The sequence below is a fragment of the Panthera uncia genome (assembly GCF_023721935.1).
Source record: "Panthera uncia isolate 11264 chromosome C1 unlocalized genomic scaffold, Puncia_PCG_1.0 HiC_scaffold_4, whole genome shotgun sequence".
Taxonomy (NCBI): domain Eukaryota; kingdom Metazoa; phylum Chordata; class Mammalia; order Carnivora; family Felidae; genus Panthera; species Panthera uncia.
In genome coordinates, this window is record NW_026057585.1 from 103,250,290 (window position 1) to 103,265,727 (window position 15,438).

The 15,438-nt window shown below is 65.2% G+C and overlaps 1 protein-coding gene across 2 annotated transcripts in view; it reads left to right on the forward strand.

Annotated features, from left to right (window-relative positions):
• Nucleotides 1-15,438, forward strand: part of MMEL1 (membrane metalloendopeptidase like 1) — a 31,246-nt gene that overhangs the window by 15,065 nt on the left and 743 nt on the right. The window contains exons 4-22 of one of the 2 annotated variants that reach the window (XM_049618229.1): nt 110-169; nt 1,097-1,258; nt 1,484-1,564; nt 2,663-2,758; nt 3,154-3,272; nt 3,811-3,876; nt 5,102-5,236; nt 5,318-5,407; nt 8,848-8,984; nt 9,342-9,435; nt 10,672-10,800; nt 11,265-11,363; nt 11,816-11,899; nt 12,280-12,383; nt 12,631-12,689; nt 13,143-13,262; nt 14,117-14,250; nt 14,363-14,428; nt 15,061-15,156. In XM_049618229.1, the coding sequence (XP_049474186.1) occupies nt 110-169; nt 1,097-1,258; nt 1,484-1,564; nt 2,663-2,758; nt 3,154-3,272; nt 3,811-3,876; nt 5,102-5,236; nt 5,318-5,407; nt 8,848-8,984; nt 9,342-9,435; nt 10,672-10,800; nt 11,265-11,363; nt 11,816-11,899; nt 12,280-12,383; nt 12,631-12,689; nt 13,143-13,262; nt 14,117-14,250; nt 14,363-14,428; nt 15,061-15,156 (1,931 nt within the window). The remainder of the gene's footprint in view (nt 1-109; nt 170-1,096; nt 1,259-1,483; nt 1,565-2,662; nt 2,759-3,153; nt 3,273-3,810; nt 3,877-5,101; nt 5,237-5,317; nt 5,408-8,847; nt 8,985-9,341; nt 9,436-10,671; nt 10,801-11,264; nt 11,364-11,815; nt 11,900-12,279; nt 12,384-12,630; nt 12,690-13,142; nt 13,263-14,116; nt 14,251-14,362; nt 14,429-15,060; nt 15,157-15,438) is intronic. The other variant, XM_049618231.1, reaches the window with a different exon arrangement.

Below are 15,438 nucleotides of genomic sequence, written 5' to 3' on the forward strand. Positions count from 1 at the left end.
GGGCTGAGGGCGGTTTGAGGCCTGGCCCTGCCCGCCCCAGCAGACGCACCTCACCTGTGCCCCGTCCCACTCTGCCTCCCCACTCGCTCACGCCGCGTCTGGCCCACAGCCATCCAACGGCCCCAGGTGATGGGTGAAATCTGCACCACCCCCGGCTGCGTGGTAGCAGGTAAGCCCCTTCCCCACACCTCCCAGAGCCCTGCCCCGGGGCGAGGGGAGCCACCTCCAGACACAGCACGGCACGGGGGCCGGCGGGCAGTCCCTGGCCCCGCCTACAGGCGGGGTGTGTGCAGTGGGTGAGGAAAGCGGGTCTGCTCCCTCTTCCCAGCCCTGTGCCCCCAGGAAGAGGTCCCTGCACCCACAAGGCCCCCGTGACGCGGAGGAAGGTAGTTCGGGGACAGGGGCTCTTTCCCGCAGTTACAGAGAGAAAGGTCACACGAACATACAAGCTTCCTCCCACGAATTTGTCTAAAAATTGGGGACCATATGCTGCCATTCGCAGATCGAAAACAGTGAGAACGGTCTGAAGAAACATCAGGAAAAATCTCAGACCCGAGATTTTCCTGCCCATGCTGGGGTCGTGGACGAGCTTCCCTCGAGGCCCTGGCCAAGTGGGACAGAGGGCGAGGGAGGGTCCCAGGCTGGGGGTTCCGAGTGGGGAATCCAGCCGAGAGCCTTCGGCCGGGGACCCCCGACCAGTGACGCGGCACATTCTGGTGCTGGGGTGACACCGTCTCCTCTAACGGCACACAGACTCCCTGTGGCGGCCCAGAGCACCCTCACCCCCACCCCCGCTGCAGACACTCTGATGAGTGAGGGGGCTCCAGGGGCAGCAGACCGCCTCCTGGGAGCCGGGCAGTCCTGGCCGTTGCCCCAGCGCCGGACCGTGGGTGTCCTGGCAGAGGTCACGGGATCCCGGGTCATGTGGCTAATAAGTCATAGCCCTAGAACTTGAATTCCTGCTTCTGACCTCCCCGAGGCTCAGAGAGGGTGACTCACGCTGCCGGGGGCACACAGCCATGATGGAATGTCGAACGGTCCGCGGCCACCCGCGACTGGGTCCCCCCTCTCCCTCCCCACCCCTGCGGCCGAGCAGCTGCCAGGATCCTCCGGAACATGGACCCGTCCGGGGAACCGTGTGACGACTTCTACCAGTACGCGTGCGGAGGCTGGCTGCAGCATCACGTGATCCCCGAGACCAACTCCCGGTACAGCGTCTTTGACGTCCTTCGAGAGGAGCTGGAGATCATCCTCAAAGGTGAGAGCCGCCGTGACCTTGGGGGTGGAGCTGGGTAAGGCTGTACGTCTGCCCCACTCAAGGGTGGCCGTGGGGCCCGCAGAGAAGAAACCCCCTGGAATAAAGGCCCCGCAGGGGCAGAGGGGCCTCCTCTCACTAAAGAGGGACGGGTGACACCAGGACCTTTGACCTGGCTCTCCCGGCGGCCGCCTCAGGCCTCTGTCCAGCCCCCTCCTCTGCCCACAGGAGTGCTGGAGAATTCCACCGCCAAGGACAGGCCGGCTGTGCAGAAAGCCAAGATGCTGTACCGCTCCTGCATGAACGAGAGTGAGTGGGGGGTCCGGGACCCCACAGTCCCCGCAGCAGTGCCTGGCAGCTGGACGCCACTCAGGACTCGCGGCCACAGGGGCTGTGCCCCCACCTGGCCGCCGGGCCCAGGCTCCCCCGGGGGCAGGGACTTACTGCCAGCTGACCGTGATCCTGTTTACACCCTGACCCCAGCCCGGGCCACACCGTCCGGGCAGAAGGACAATGCTGAGGGGCGCACCTGGAAGCCCCAGGGAAGGCGCACACGCGTGTGTGTCTGTGTCCGCGTGTGTCCGTGTGTGTGTCCGTCCATGTGTGTCCGCGAGTGTCCACACGTGTACCCGGGTACTGTTACGGGACTGCCCTGTGCTCGGGCTCCTAGGAATGGCTCCCCCACACCCCGCGCCCCTCTGGCCTGTCTCCCCTCGTGTCCCTGCCTGGGGGTCTGCAAGCCCAGCTTGGGGTGTCGGCTGCTCTGTGGGGAGCACCCCCACCCCCCCCCCCCCCCCCCCCCCGCTTAGTACCGAGGGCTCATTGTTTTGTCCCCGCATCCCACTCCGGAGCAGCCAGAGGAAGCCGCCAGCTTCTGGCTCGTGCCTCCCGAAACCCCGGCCCCCATCTGGGCTCGCCCGGACCCTTCCCTCTTTCCACCATGAGGCTCCCCCATGCCCCTGCCTCCCTGTGAGTCTCCGCCAAACCGAATGACCTGGCGCCCTGCCACCGGACCCTCACCTTCACCTTACGTGTGACCCCAGTTCCCCAGCTCCCTGCCGGACCTCCGCTGCCCTGCGCAAGTTGTCCACGTCCAGTCCAGAGTGTTCGGCCGGCCACGGTGCTGGCGCCCCCCACCCGTGCAGCACCCCCGGGCCGCAGGGCCTCCCTCGGCCTGGCTCCGCCACCACCCGGTCGCCTGTCCCCCTCCCACGCCCCGTGTCCTGCCGGCGCGTCTGCTTCGGTCACCCCCCGGGGCCCCTCACACCTGCGTCCGTCTCTGCTCCTCCCGGGCCCGTCCCCGCCCCCGTGTGACGGGGGCCTGGCTTTGCGCCGGGCGTGCAGCGTCCCCACGGGCCTGTGTGAAGGTGGGTGTCGGGGAGGCGAGTGACCCTCCTTCCCTCGCAGGCGTGATAGAAAAACGAGACTCGCGGCCCCTGCTGAACATCTTGGATCTCATGGGCGGCTGGCCGGTGGCCATGGACAAGTGGAACGAGAGCGTAGGTAAGGCCGGGGCCTGCGGCAGCCTCGCTCAGCACACAGGCGTCACCGCCCGGGGCTCCCCGGAGCCGAGCCCCCGCGGGCTCGGGCTGGCGAGTTCGCACCCGCTGCCAGTGGGCTCCCCAGCCCTGCAGAGGGCGACCCTTCCAGGCCCCCGGGGGCACTCGCCTCCCAGACCCGGGGCGTGGGGGCGGGGCGCGGGCGCACCAGGTGCCCGGCCACCCCTGGCCCCGTTGTCCCGCAGCGGGTCCCCGGCGCCGGGGCCCGCAGGTGTGCTTGCCGCCACCATGTCCCCCGAGCTCTGGGGCTTAGGGGGCCGGGGCCCACTGTCCGACGAGGGCCTGGCCTGGGACCCCCGGGAGCGCAGCGGTCTGCAGCGTGAGGCGCTGACCCCCCAGGCCCCAAGTGGGAGCTGGAGCAGCAGCTGGCCCTGATGAACGCGCAGTTCAACAGGCGCGTCCTCATCGACCTGTTCGTCTGGAACGACGACCAGAACTCCAGCCGGCACATCATCTACGTACGAGCCGCGCCGGGGGGCCGGGGTAGGCCGGGTCCCTGGCGCCTGGCTGGGGGCGCCCGCAGGGCCGTGGCCGGGGGGGGGGGGGGGGGGTGAGCCCCGGGGGCGTTCCCAGGGCCCTGCCCTTGTCCACGTCCCGCCCGGGGCGCCGGCTGCCGGGGGACCGGGTCCCGGTCAGAGGAGCCGCCCGCGTGCCGTCTGTCCGGGCCTCGGGCTCCAGGGCAGGAAAACGGACCTCAGAAAGCCACCGCCGGCCACAGCGAGCCCGCGCCACGCAGGGAGGGCGAGGGCGCCGCGAGGCCCTGCACGTGGCCCGCACGTCGCCTGGGTCACCTGGTCAGCGCACCCTGCAGCGCGTCCCCCGGGGCCCTCCGGCCGTCACTCGCAGAGAGCAGCGCCGGGGCGCGTCCCCCTTCCGGGTGGAGCCCACGTTCCCGCTGGGCGCAGTTCGGGGGGAGTCGAGAGAGCTGCTGTCCTCCCCGGCCAGGCTGTGGGGACCCCGGCTCGTGGCCCAGGGTCACACCCTCTGTGTCTCCAGATAGACCAGCCCACCTTGGGCATGCCGTCCCGAGAATACTATTTCGACGAAGGCAACAACCACAAGGTGAGTCCGGCCGGCCCCGGCCCCTCGGGCACTTAGCTGCCCCCCCTCCCCGGCAGCCTTAGGGCCCCCCTGCAGCCGGCCTGCCCGTGGTCCCCTTGACCCCGCCCCCCATGGCTAGCCTTTGTGAATGCCTGCGGGGCGCTGAGAGCTGCGGGTCGAAGGGACCGTCCCTAAACACCACGTGCCACGTATGGGGACAGGCTCAGCTGAGCCGGTGGCCCCGAGGCCCACGCCCTTCACCCCCGTCTCACCGGTGAGGACTGCGGTCCACACTGCCGGTCTACCGCGTAGGGCCCGTCAAGATCTGAACTCAGGCCACCTGAGCGCGGGGCTCTCGTAACCACTGGGTTCCTGGTCCAGGGAGGAGCGAGGCAAGGGGCAGACAGTGGCGAGCTGGGCCAGAGGGAAGAGCTGGGAGCCGGCTGCGGGAGGTGCAATTGTGAAATAGCCCTCGGCCAGAAAGCAGGATGGTGGGCCTCCTGGCGGAGGCGGGCTGTGAGCCGGGCCATGAAGGACGGTCCAGCCAGGGGCAGAGACGAGTGTGGCTGACAGAAGGAGCCACGGGTGGGCTAGCGGAGCGGAGACAGCCAGGCCAAGGGCGACGACGGGCCTGACGCCGGAGGTGTGGCCTCTGAGGACCCTGCCTGGGAGGAAAGCCCCTCCCAGGATGAGGCGCAAAGAAGGCAGGTCCAGGAAGGGCATCGACCCTCCGGACCCAGTGCCTGACCCCCTGGCTGAGTCCAGCCTGGCTAAGGGCAGCCCACCCTGGACCCTAGCATCTGACAGCCCTGGCCGGCCCCGGGGCCTTTACGGGGCACCCGCTAGACGCCCAGCACTTTGTAGGCAACCACGGAGACAGAACAGGTCTCTCCGTCCGGTGCAAGCCCAGGGACGTGGGGGATGGGGCGGAAGCGTAGCCCCGAGCCGTCGGGGCGTGACCTCAGCGTGTGGCTCCCCACGCAGGTCCGGGGCAGCAGGCCACTCACGCGGAGCCCGCGGCCGCTGCACCGGCCTGTCCGCGAGTGCGAGTGGCGGCTGCGGCCCGGCCCGGGAGGGCGCGGACGGTCTGGAGCGCCCCGTCCCGCCGCCCGCCGGCCGAGGTTGGCCCCGGGAGCATCCCGGGGGCCCGCTTCGTGTCCTACGCCCACCCCCGCCCCCACAGAGAGCTCCGTGGGGGCCGCGGGGGCCGAGGCCGCCGGACCGAGTCCTGCCTCCCTCGGCCCAGGTGCGGGAAGCGTACCTGCAGTTCATGGTGTCAGTGGCCGCGATGCTGCGGGCGGACATGAACCTCCCCGAGAACGGCTACCTGGTGCGGGAGGACATGGCGCAGGTGCTGGAGCTCGAGACGCAGCTGGCAAACGTGAGGCCGCGGGGCGGGGGCGGGGGGCCAGGGTCCCGGCCGCCCCGCCCCCCGGTGTGACACCCCTGGCCCCCGGTGCAGGCCACGGCCCCGCAGGAGGAGAGGCATGACGTCACCACTCTGTACCACAGGATGGGCCTGGAGGAGCTCCAGAACAAGTTTGGCCTGAAGGCAAGTCCCCCCCCCCCCCCCCCCCCCACCGACGGGCCCCGGCCCCGCCCCCCGCCCGGCCCCGCCTCCGCGGGCCAAGCCACAGAAACACGCCCACGCGCGCAGAGGTCACCCAGACAGGGACACTCTCGCACTGGGACGGCAGGTGCAGGCGGGCCGTCCAGGCACGCAGGGCCACCCCATCTGTGAGGTGGATACCGCGAGGACCCCGCTTTCCTGAGCAGGAGACAAGCCGGGAGGGGTCCCGACTCACCAGAGCGACCCTCGCCCCGGGCACTGCGTCCCTGGGGCCTGTTCTGAGCCCCTGCATGACCCGGCCCCGCCCCGCCAGGCCCTCAGGCCCGCCCTCCCTGCTGGCCAGGCCTGGCCGCAGGGGGCTGGGGAGGAGCAGCCCAGGCCAGACAGAGGGGAGCCGGGTTTTGCACCCCACCCAACCCCGAACTCAGGTGGCCGGGTACCCTGAGCCGCAGACTTGTCCGGAGCCTCCCCTCAGGAGGGACAGAAACGCAGTGATAGCCACGCCAGCCCTACCACCGAGTCGGGGCAGAGGGCAGGGGTGGGACAGACACTCCAGCTCCTAACTCCTGACCAGAAAATTCGAGGGTCTGGAGCCAGAGAACAAAGCAGGAGAACTCCAGAGACTCCTGCCCAGGGTTCATGGCACTTGGTGTTCCGGAAGGCTCTATGGCCCCTGGAGCCTGCCCTCTTCCTTGGCACCTGCTCCCAGTGGTGATCTGCTTCGACCCGCCCCTCAACACAACCCAACAGCTGCCCCCCCCACCCCCGCCACAGCAGGCACTGTGGGGGACGAGGCCCCCCTCTGGCTCGGGCTCCAGCAGTGAGCCAAGCGGGCAACCCCCGCCTCGTGTCTACACTGCAGCCCAGGCGGGGAGGCCTGCGTGCAGAGAGCAGGGAGGCGGTGGGACAACGCGGCCAGGAAGGGCTGCGCCACGAAGCTGATGCAGGAGAGAAGTCTCGGGAAGAGGGACCGTCTGGGGCGTGTGGCCCAAAGGGGCAGCCAAGGGCCAGGTCCTGAGGCAGGGGCTGCAGGGTGACCGGAGGTCAGAGGAGGCACCGGCGGTGAAGGGGTGGACGATGCCAGGCCTCCAGGGCACGTGAGAGGGCCTGGGGCACAGACTTGACTCACACTGAAGACCAGGCGGTGAACGCTGGCAGGTGGAGACGCTAGCCGACGTGGCGAGAGGGGTGGTTTCTGATCCGGTTGGAAGATAGAGCCAGCAGGATCTGCATACGTACTAACAGTGGGAAGAGGAGAGAGAGAAGAGAACGCCCACGGCCTGCAGGCGCCGTGCCGCGGAGATGGCGAAGAAGCTTGGGGGAACGTCCTAGAAGCCAGGCGTTGGGCTGTCCGCTGTAGAACGCGTTTATAACGCTTAGACTTGGCTCCGAGTGTGCACGTCCACACGGCCCGTCCCCAAGGCCCCCACCCCGACTTCTCCCTCCACAAGACGGGCCGTCGGACCCGGACAGTTCACTCACCTGCACTGGGTTGTCTTGTCCTACGTTTTGTGGGTGAGACAACATCTCACCGTCGCCACACCCCATCTCCCCGGGCCAGCCGTGCTGACGGCCGCACAGTCAAGTTTGAGAACACAGCAGTTTGCGCCCCCGCTGCACTCTTTTTTTTATTTTTATTTATTTTTTTTACATTTTATTTATTTTTGATAGAGCGAGACAGAGCACAAGTGGGGGAGGGGCAGAGAGAGACGGAGACACAGAATCCGAAGCAGGCTCCGGGCTCCGAGCCGTCAGCACAGAGCCCGATGCAGGTTTCGAACCCACGAGCTGTGAGATCACGACCTGAGCTGAAGTCGGACGCTCAACCGACTGAGCCACCCGGGCGCCCCAAGCCCTTCGGTTTCTGACACTGGCACGAAAGGTCTTCCTGTGTGATGTATCTTCGGATTCTTTGTTGCTCCTGTGCAGAGGCTCCGACCTCGGACACGGCAGTTTTACTCTGCGCACACGCTCGTTCCAACACCCTACGTATCTGCAGTTCCTTTCAGGTTTTATGCACGTGAAATCATGTCCTTTGTGAACGATAAGTTTTATTTCTTCCCTTTCAAACCCTTACTGATTTTCTGTCATTTACTTGTCTGGTTGAGCTGGCAGGGACACTCAGTCACGCTAGTAGACGTCCTGTTTCCTCCCTCAGTTTTGACGTTTGCTGTGGGCGGTTTTGTTTTCTGGGTTGCTGCTGCTGTATGTAGGTTCCCCTCACCAGACTGTTGAATTTACCTTCTAGCTCTAGTCCGCTAGGACTTCTTGTCATGAACAGACGGCAAAGTTCATTAAACGCCTTTCTTCCTGCATCCATTGAAATTACGAGGTGATCGGGGCGCCTGGGTGGCTTAGTCGGTCAAGCGTCCGACTTCAGCTCAGGTCGCGATCTCACGGTTCGTGGGTTCGGGCCCCGCGTCGGGCTCTGTGCTGACAGCTCGGAGCCTGGATCCTGCTTCGGATTCTGTGTCTCCCTCTCTCTCTGCCCCTCCCCTGACTTCGGCTCAGGTCTTGATCTCACAGTTCATGGGTTCAAGCCCCATGTCCGGCTCTGGGCTGACAGCCCGGAGCCTGGAGCCTGCTTCGGATTCTGTGTCTCCTTCTCTCTCTGTTCCTCCCCCACTCACGCTCTGTCTCTCTCTCTCTCAAAAATAAACATTAAAAAAATTTTTTTAATAAAAAAAAGAAATTAGGATGTGATTATCCTGCTTTATCTAGTTATCACCGTGAATTACTTGATTCAATTTTCAAATTTTACACACCAAATTTGAATTCTTGAATAAATCAAATTTGGCTGTGATGTATTATCCATATTATGTAGGTGTGGATAAATCCTAATTGCTAATATTTTCCATAGGATTTTTTTTGTCTATGATCATAAACGACACTAGCCTGTTACCTTCTTTCCTTGTAATATCCTTATTTGGGGATTCAAGTTTTTCTTGGCCTCATAAATCAGATTGAGAACACGTTTCTCTTCCTCTCTCCTCTGGAAAGTTGAGTAGGACTGGCAGTATGTCTTCCACAAATGTCAGATAGCATCCACTGGAAAAGGCAGATGGTTCTAGAAATTTCCATGTGGGAATATTTCAAATGAAAGATCAATTTATTACCTATAAGACTATATTTCTACTATTCTTATATTTACTAGATATATATTCTATAGATCGTATTGCTAAACTCTTTTCAGGAATTTTTCCATCACACTCAAGTTTTCAAATATGTTGGCATGATCTCTTTCCACAGTCTGTAGGCTCTGTGGTGATGTCACCCACCCTCACCCTGACTCTGATCATCTGTGCCTTCCCTCTGATTCCCCAAATATTCTCTGGTGGGGGCTGGGTTTCTTGGATCCCCACGAGCCGTGTCTACCTACCTCTCTGTTCTCTCCCTCTTTCTCCGCACGCCCGCCTTCCCAGGGGTTTAACTGGACCCTCTTCATACAATCTGTGCTGTCCTCTGTCAAAATCAAACTGCTGCCAGATGAGGAAGTAGTGGTGTATGGCATCCCCTACCTCCGGAACCTTGAAGACATCATCGATGTCTACTCAGCCAGGTGAGGCCCCGGGAAGGTCCCCAGAGGCCTCGGCATCTCGGCCTCTGGCCCCGCCCCCACCCCCTCCACGTCTCCTCATGGGAGAGTACCCCAGGGAGCATCTTCTCTGGGCAGATAAATATTAGTGGCCGATAGAACCTTAGTGAGAGATGCGAACCCTCCCTGGGACTTTTCGGGCATCTAGGAACAGACAGGCTGTATCTGGAGGTTGTCCCAGAGGCTTTCTCCACCACCCTGCTTGGGGCGAGCGCCTGTTCGTCACAGAAGCCGTTGACTAAGGGCCCACAAGCCCAATCCCCACTCTGGACAAACTCCACGCGCCTGTCATATGCCCCGCCCTCTGCCTCCTGCCCACAGGACCATGCAGAACTACCTGGCCTGGCGCCTGGTGCTGGACCGCATTAGTAGCCTGAGCCAGCGATTCAAGGATGCGCGAGCTAACTACCGTAAGGTGAGTGGGGCCCCACGCAGGTGGCTCCTACCCCTGGCCTGTCATTTGTTCACTTAGTTCATGGTGCGGGGCACCTGCTCTGGGCCAAACGCCAAGGTCCACACCGGGGGCAGAGCCATGCAAGAGGCTGACAACGCCTGCCCTCTTGGGACAGTCACCAAACCGGAGAGCCGCTCTTTCAAAAGCAACAAGTAGGACGTGACAGGAAGGTATGGGACAGAGATGGCCTTTCTGTGAGGGTGACACTGGAGACCTCCAGGCAAGAATGACCCAGACACGAAGAGGCTGGGGGCAGATTCCCAAGGCAGGACACCCCCGGGCCACGTGGTGGGAAGGAAGGAGACGGGGTCAGGGAGACAGGTGGGGGCCCGCAAGCGTGGGACTGAGCCGAACGTGGATTCCACGTGCCTTGAAAGCCGCCAGGGTGTTCAGAGCGGGAGCCACAGCCTAGTGTCCTGCTTGTGTGGTCATTCTGGCTGCTGGGGGTGGGGGTGCGGGCAGGGCAGAGGCAGGGGACCCACTGGGAAGGCCTGTGGTCATGGTGGCTGTTCCAAGGCCTCGATCAGAGGGGGCGTGGGGTCAGAGTGCAGACACACGTTGTCCGGGCGGGGTGACGGGTTGGACCAGGGCCTCAGGAGCAGACGCAAGTGTGGACGACAGACAGTTGAGGTACGAGCAGGGGGCTGAAGGGCAGGGGAGTCAGGCGGACCCCCAGGTCCTTCACTAGAGAAATGGGACGGACAGAAGCCCTCCAGCGCATCGGGAAAGTTGGGGCAAGTCGGGGCGTCTGCCTTGGCGGGTGGGGTGGAAACACTACTGGCCAAGCGTCTCCACTCCGGCGATGGAAAACCCACTGGGGGCCGGAGAGCCGGTGGCTTACGGCTGAGCTGGATGCGGCCCCCAGGGCCCCCAGAGTCAACACCAGCCTGTGCTTCAGTGGGGGGCTGGAGTCCAAGAGGTCAGAGTCGGGCTGGCCAGCCAGGCCAGGGCGGCGAGAACGGGGGGCAAGGTGGCACTTGGGACTGAGCAGGGTCCTACCCCCGCCCCGGGGCAGAGGCCAGACTTCCAGCCCGGGTGGGGAGCCCTCCCCTGAAAAGCGCACACGCCGTCCTGCCCGCGCCCACGGCCGGCGCTCCCAGGGGAGGTCAGAGTTCATCGGTGCCCCACTCTGGCCGCTGGGCGCTCGGGCTGAGGACAGGGGGGCGGCAGTGCGTGAATGGGTGCTCTACGCGGCAGGCGCTCTATGGCACGACCGTGGAGGAGGTGCGCTGGCGAGAATGTGTCAGCTACGTCAACAGCAACATGGAGGGCGCCGTGGGCTCCCTCTACGTCAGGGAGGCCTTTCCCAGAGACGGCAAGGATGCGGTGGGTGCCCTGTGCTCAGTCTGTCTGCGGCCCCTCCCCACAGGGACGCTGCCCATGGTGGGTGGGGGCACGGGTCACAGCCCCACACCCCCCCCCCACAGGGTGACTCCGGGCTCCCAGTGCCGGGACCCTGCTGGCCCCCCAGCAGCCCGTGTGTGCCCAGGGGGTACCGGGGAGCACACGTTTGCCTGGCGCCCCGTCACATGGGGAGGCCAGAGGCCCCACCCCCAACCCTACAGGCCTGTCTGGGAAAGGCCTACAGGCCATACAGGCTGTGAGTCCAGGGGCGGGCAGGCCCTAGGCTCACCCAGGAGAACGCCCAGCAGTCAGGACCCCTGTCCCGGAAGGGGGGGGGCATTCCACACCCCCAGCCCCAACATCACGGCAGGGACGAGGCTTTGGAACGGACCCCTGCAGAGACCCCAATGCCGGACACGCAGGACAAGAGTCACGTGTCCTCCCAGGTCAGAGAGCTCATTGACAAGGTGCGGGCGGTGTTCGTGGAGACCCTGGATGAGCTGGGCTGGATGGACGAGGCATCCAAGAAGAAGGCCCAGGAGAAGGTGCGCAGGTGGCTGGGGCCCCACGGTCAGGGCATCCTGCCTGGAGAGGGCAGCCCCAGCACGGGGACACGGGGCAACCGTCATTGCACCTGCTTCAGAGATGAAGACACCGGGTCTGGGTGTGGCTTGCTCAGAGGCGGAACTAGAAGCCAAGTGTGGGAGACCCTCCCGGCACCCTTGCGAACGAGTAGGGGTGGCCTCGGAGCAAGCCCCCTCTGGGCCAGGATGTCAAGCGGAAACCGTCCCACTGCATCGGCCCTCGCCCCATCTGACCCCTGGCTGGCTGTCGGGCTGAGCCGGTCCTCACCTGTCCCCATTAAACCTCCCCATGGCTTGCAAGGGGGAGGGGGGGTCGAGTCCCTCAGCCCCTGAGCCACGCGGCAATGAGCGAGGGGCAGAGCTGGGGTTCCCACGGTGGGGCAGTCACCGACGGGCCCCAATGTCGTCCCTAGGCCATGAGCATCCGGGAGCAGATCGGGTACCCAGACTACATCCTGGAGGAGAGGAACAAGCACCTGGATGAGGAGTATTCCAACGTGCGCCCCACCCCCGGCCAAGAGGGCCCCGAGAACTTCACCTGCCCCCTCACCCCCGACCCGATCCGCCCCTGAACCAGCCCTGTGAACCACAAGCCTTCAATTTCCTGGCAGGTGGTGCCGTCTCGGCCACCTCGCTGGGTGGGCAGCTCTCCAGAGTTCCCCCTGTTACAGATGGGGAAACTGAGGTCGGGAGGGAAAAGGAATGTGCTCAGTGGCACGAAGGCCCAGAGCCAGCACCGGCCCCCCCCCAACCCCACCACCCGCACCCACCGCCCGTCGGCCTCGCGCAGGACTGCCCAGCCAGTCCCAAGGCCGGTCCCCAGCCACTGCCGACCCCCCTGCCTGCGCACCCGGCAGTGACCACCCCTGTCCCGTAGCTGAACTTCTCGGAGGACCAGTACTTTGAAAATGGTCTTCAGAACCTCAAGGCTGGTGCCCAGCGGAGCCTCAAGAAGCTTCGGGAGAAAGTGGACCAGAACCTGTGAGTGGCGGCACGCGGGAACCAGCGGGCCGGGAAGGGCGGCCGGGGTCTGACCCGGAGCCTCGGGTTCAGGGAGGATTCAGATCTGTGGATTGCCCAGACCCGGCCCTGGCTGCGGGCAATGCTGGTCTCGTGGCACGGCCACTGTGATGGGGGCCCTAAGGGTGGGGGCTCTGCTCAGCCGGGAGGGGACCTGGAGGGAAGGGTCCAGGAGGCGGGCTCCAAGTGACCGGCCCGTCTATCACAGCTGGATCATCGGGGCGGCCGTGGTTAATGCATTCTACTCCCCAAACCGAAACCAGATAGGTACGTGTGACCCCTCCGTGACTGAGCCCAGCCCCTCCAGTGCCAGAGAAGAACCCTCCCCTCCCTCCTGGGGGGCACCTCCAGCCTCTTCTCGGGAGGAGAGAACCTCTCCCCACCTGTAGGGACTTCACCCCTCTCCCCACCTGCTGGGAAGTTCCTCACCTTTGTCTGAGTGGTAGGGCCGGGTTTAGAGACTGGGGAGCAGACCCCAGTCCCGAGGGCAGCAGAGAATGAGGGGGGGCGGGAGAACTTGGGTCTGCCGCATGCTGGCCCCGGCCTCTCACCTCCGGGCCCTGTATTCTCTGGTCTGTAACGTGGGGGGCGGGGGGGGGGTCACAACCCGGCCCCCCCCGGGCCGTGTGGTTTGATGCAGGAGCCCCAGGGGTGCCCGCCCGGGGCCTGGCCCATGGGAGGGTTGTTCACGGACATGTCTCCACCCCCGTCTCCGGGCAGTATTCCCCGCTGGGATCCTGCAGCCCCCCTTCTTCAGCAAGGAGCAGCCACAGGCCTTGAACTTCGGGGGCATTGGGATGGTGATCGGGCATGAGATCACTCACGGCTTTGACGACAACGGTAGGGAAGCTGCGTGGGGGGTGGTCAGAGCTACATGGCCTCCTCCCCTCTCCACTGAGCAGCAGTCCCGGGAGGGGACGAGGGGACAGGCGGCCTTGGAGCTGTCCATCCAACCCCTTCACGATTTAGGTGGGGACACTGACACCCAGGCAGAGAGGACTTGCTGGGTTCCCAGGGGAGCTATGGTGGCAGAGAGGTCTTGAATGGCAGGCTCGGCCCCCGTCCGGCACCCTTGCTCTGGGCAGAGACATGGAGAAGAGGGTGTGAGGGCTCGCGGGCCAGATCCTGACTCCACCTAACGGGCCGCTCTTCCCTGAGCCCGTGAACCGGCGATAGTGACACTACCCCGGGCACTTCTGAAGCTCCAGGTCCTGGCCTGGCGTCACCCCGGGGCAGCCAGCCTCCTCCAGCCCAGAGATGTGCTGACCCGACGTCCCCACCTCCCACCCCGGGGTGCGGCCCCTGCCTGCTCTAGTGGCCTGTGACCACGCACGGGGGCCCCAGCTGGCTTTCCCACAGGGCTTGACCATCGGGACCTTCTGAGGGCAGCCTCGTGGCCCCCAGGACCACGTGCTCCCCTTACCTGGGGCTCACAGAGTTTGGACATCGCGGCGAGGGGCATTAAACCACGGTGCCCCCGAGACCCGAAACCCCAGGCTCTGACCTCGGGTGTGGGGTGGTAGGCCACCAGAGCCCCCTCCCGGGCCTCGGCAGCCCGATGACCTTGTGCCAACCTTTCAGGGGCCCGTCCCCTGCCCCCATGAGCTCTAGATACTGGGGCTTCTGGGAGGACGTGCCGGTGAGGCTGGCACTGGGCAGGCAGGGCCATGAGGGCAGCCGCCTCTGCCCGCCAGGCCGGAACTTCGACAAGAACGGCAACATGCTCGATTGGTGGACCAACTTCTCAGCACAGCACTTCCAGGAGCAGTCAGAGTGCATGGTCCACCAGTACGGAAAATACTCCTGGGACCTGGCCGACCACCAAAACGTGAGCAGGCCCTCAGCAGCGCCGCCACCGCCGGGGACCCGCTCCCCAGCCCTGGCCCCCGGGGGGGTGCAGGGGAGCCCGGCCGCCCTACCGTCCCGCGTCCTGTGTGCAGGTGAACGGGTTCAGCACCCTCGGGGAAAACATCGCTGACAACGGAGGAGTGCGGCAGGCATATAAGGTGGGTCCAAGAAGGGGCCCCTCAAGGGCGCAGGGGAACAGGTGCCTCGGTGAGGCAGAGACCGTGCCCTGCGCAGGCCGAGGCACCCCGGGAACCCTTCTCCGTCTGTCCCGGAAAGCAGCTGTGCCCTGGGGGAGCCAGCCTGGCTGAGGGTGAATGGGCACCTGGCTGTGCTGCCCACATTTTACCCTGACCTTACCTGAGCCTTCGAACCCCAGGGGAGCCACTGACTCTCCCCCGGTAAGATAGTGGCGCTCACCACGTCCCCGCCAGCCGTGGCATCGTCCCTGTACCTGCAGCCTGAGGCACCGGGCCTCGGAGCTCCTTCTAGGTGGGCGCTGCGTGGCAGCCTGGGCAGGGATCCTCCCCCCCCCCCCCCCCCCCCCCCCCCCCCCCCCCCCCACCCCGGCCCCAGGGCCAGGGCCCAGCCGCTGTGGCACGGAGATGAGCACCAGGCCGTCAGGGCAGGAGCGCCGTCCCCGGGGTGCTCGAAGGGCCGTCAGGTGCTGAGGCAGGACCTCCGCCGGGAGCAGGGCCGTGGAGCCAGACCTCCATTCTGCCCGGACCCCAGGCCGGTGCTGACCCCAGGAGCAAGGAGGGGCCCGGGCCCAGCACCTGTTTGGCGTCTGCAGGCTTACCTAAAGTGGATGGCAGACGGTGGCAAGGACAAGCAGCTGCCAGGACTGGAACTGACCTACGACCAGCTTTTCTTCATCAACTATGCCCAGGTAGGAGCCACCGTCCCCACCCGGCCTGCCGCCTCAGCAGCTGGGCACCGGTCGCCCACCACGTTTTTGGAAGGCCTCCACTGAGGGGCACTTCCAGGGCCACGCTGAGAGGGCAGGCCGGGCAGAAGCAGACTTGCCAGCCTGGAAGGCTTCCTGGAGGAAAAGGAAGCAGAGGGTTGGAGCTGGGGGGCTTCAGGTGTAGCTGGGCCAGTTGGGGAGGGGAGGCTGGCTTCCCTCCCCCACCCAAGAAGGGACAGCCTGGGACGGGACAGGCGGGACTCC